The sequence below is a fragment of the Scomber scombrus genome, chromosome 15 (assembly GCF_963691925.1).
Source record: "Scomber scombrus chromosome 15, fScoSco1.1, whole genome shotgun sequence".
NCBI lineage: Eukaryota > Metazoa > Chordata > Actinopteri > Scombriformes > Scombridae > Scomber > Scomber scombrus.
This window is the reverse complement of record NC_084984.1, coordinates 1684561-1687060: the sequence shown is the minus strand read 5'-3', so window position 1 is coordinate 1687060 and position 2500 is coordinate 1684561. Positions and strand designations below refer to the sequence as shown.

At 44.1% G+C, this 2500-nt stretch overlaps 1 protein-coding gene across 1 annotated transcript in view; it reads right to left on the bottom strand.

Moving 5' to 3' along the window:
- gfra2b (GDNF family receptor alpha 2b) overlaps nt 1–2500 on the bottom strand; it is a 111898-nt gene that overhangs the window by 18335 nt on the left and 91063 nt on the right. The window contains exon 6 of the mRNA XM_062435147.1: nt 570–679. Within this exon, the coding sequence (XP_062291131.1) occupies nt 570–679 (110 nt within the window). The remainder of the gene's footprint in view (nt 1–569; nt 680–2500) is intronic.

Here is a 2500-nt window from a genome sequence, read left to right as displayed (position 1 = left end):
TAAACGTTTTCAAAATGTGTTTATGGTCTCAATCGCTAGTTTAAAGCCTTCTTCAATGCAGTATGATGTTCATTTGGGACATTTTGGCCTCCCTGATTTTATATGTGACGATAAAGCAGGGTATGCATTAGGGCGTGGCTACATCGTGATTGACAGGTTGATTGGTTCACAGGTTCAGGAGGGCGCCTCATGCTCCTCCTGATGCCCATATAAGTAGAATCCGTGTTTTTATTTTTCCCAGAATGCACCTGAAGTGTTAAAGATGGCGCTGCTCAGATCCGAAACTATTGGCCTCTGAGCAGCAGTCCACAAACCAATGGGTGACGTCACGGATGTTACGTCCATTTTATATACAGTCTATGGGAGCAACCCATTAGCTAACAATCAGCTGTGGTTTTTATATAATAGGAGGGGTTAACCAGTCAACACATATCACATTTAATTTGATAAATTGCTGCAGAGTTCAAATTGAATCATTAAAATCCTCTTACAGGAAAAGAAAAAAGGGATTTTTACTTACATATTGATTATTGATTAGCATTTGGAACATGTATTAATATGAGACTTACCGATGAGGCCGACGTAGGACATGAGGCAGCCGTGGTAATTGTCGTTAGGGCAGCTGGTGACGGTGTGAGGCGTCATCTGACAGTTCATGTGGAAATCAGCAAGTCGAGACCTGCGATGACATCACGAAAAACCAAAACAGTATCAGCATCACAGGGAAGAAGATATGAGGAAGTATAGTAACACAAAGACTTTGCTACTAAAAACACTGTAACGTTTAAACATAGAAGATGAAGATTTGACTCATTCAGACGACTGAAGCTTCATATTAGCTTCAGATTAAACTTTTAAATCCATGTTTCCACAGAAGGGGGACTGTGGATTTTGTCCTCCATCACTTCCATTGTAAACATGATGAAGGGATCTTCTAATGGTCAGTATGAACAGGAGGAATCATTACAGTAAACATGATGAAGGGATCTTCTAATGGTCAGTATGAACAGGAGGAATCATTACAGTAAACATGATGAAGGGATCTTCTAATGGTCAGTATGAACAGGAGGAATCATTACAGTAAACATGATGAAGGGATCTTCTAATGGTCAGTATGAACAGGAGGAATCATTACAGACACACTTGGAAAAACTGTGAATTTGTCCCTTTTTTTAAGAGGAAACTCTCCTGTCAGAGCTGAAATCCGTTGTGCATATAAAGGCTGAATCATACCGTAGTTTGAGGAGATTATCTCTGCGTTTGCAGCACACGTGTCCTCCAGTATCCACTACATCATGCATATGTTAATGCACGAGAAACTGTCACAGGCAATAACTGTACAGCTGCTCGGCTTAATCTACTGCCTGTCCTAGTTTTTGTGTTTCACCGTGCTGTCTCCTCGCTTCTCTTTCTTCCTTCATTCCTTCCTCTCTTTCTTTCTTTCTTTCTTTATCTCCCTCGCTCTGCTCTTTAAGTCCTGAGCCTCTCTCTCTCTCTCTCTCTCTCTCTCTCTCTCCCTCTCTCTCTCTCTCTCTCTCTCTCTCTCTCTCCCTCTCTCTGCTGCAGCTTCTGTGTTTGAGGTGCAGAAAACAGACAGAAAACAAGGAGGTGGAGGTGAAGAGGGGGAAAGATGTCGTATGGTCCGAACGGCGGGGCGGACAGAAACGTGTGATCCTGTCGCTCTGTGAGACTGCACGATAGACCACCTGTGTGTGTGTGTGTGTGTGTGTGTGTGTGTGTGTGTGTGTGTGTGTGTGTGTGTGTGTGTGTGTGTGTGAGAGAGCTTAATACACTTGCAGCTCACTCACACACATAAGTGTTTGTGTTTGCTTGTCTGTCAGCTGCAGGGAGTGATATAGTTTGACAAGCTTGAGCGCCTGTGCATTTGACTTTCACACAGAGGTTAGTAATGTGTGTGTGTGTGTGTGTGTGTGTGTTTGTGTGTGTTTAGTTGGGTGTTGGCCTGCTTGAGTAATCCTGCCAACGATGTCAGCTCGAGACAAAAGACATAACCATAATCCACACAGACAAACACACACAGTCTCTCTCTTTCTCTCTCTATGACACACACACACATGTCCAAACACACACACACACACACACACACACACACACACACTTAACACACATACTGAAAACACACACTGGGTGACACCTTCACCCTTGGCCTGTCAGGGCAGATTGCAGCGTGAGAGAGTGACTCAGTGTGACTCAGATGGTTGAAGAGACGAACCGCTGCGGCTTCGTGTTTGGCAAACGATTTTTTCCAAGAAACACGACGATGAGGGTTTTTTTTTAAAGGACAAAAACATCTTTAACCCTCCTGTTGTCCTCAAGTCAAGGAAGGAAGGGAGGGAGGAAGGAAGGATAGAAGGATGGAAGGGAGGAAGATGGAAGGAGAGAAGGGAGGGAAGATGGGAGGAAGGAAAGGAGGGAGGAACGAAGAAGGAAGGAAGGGGGGAGGAAGGGAGGAAAGGAAAGAAGGAAGGGAGCAAGGAAA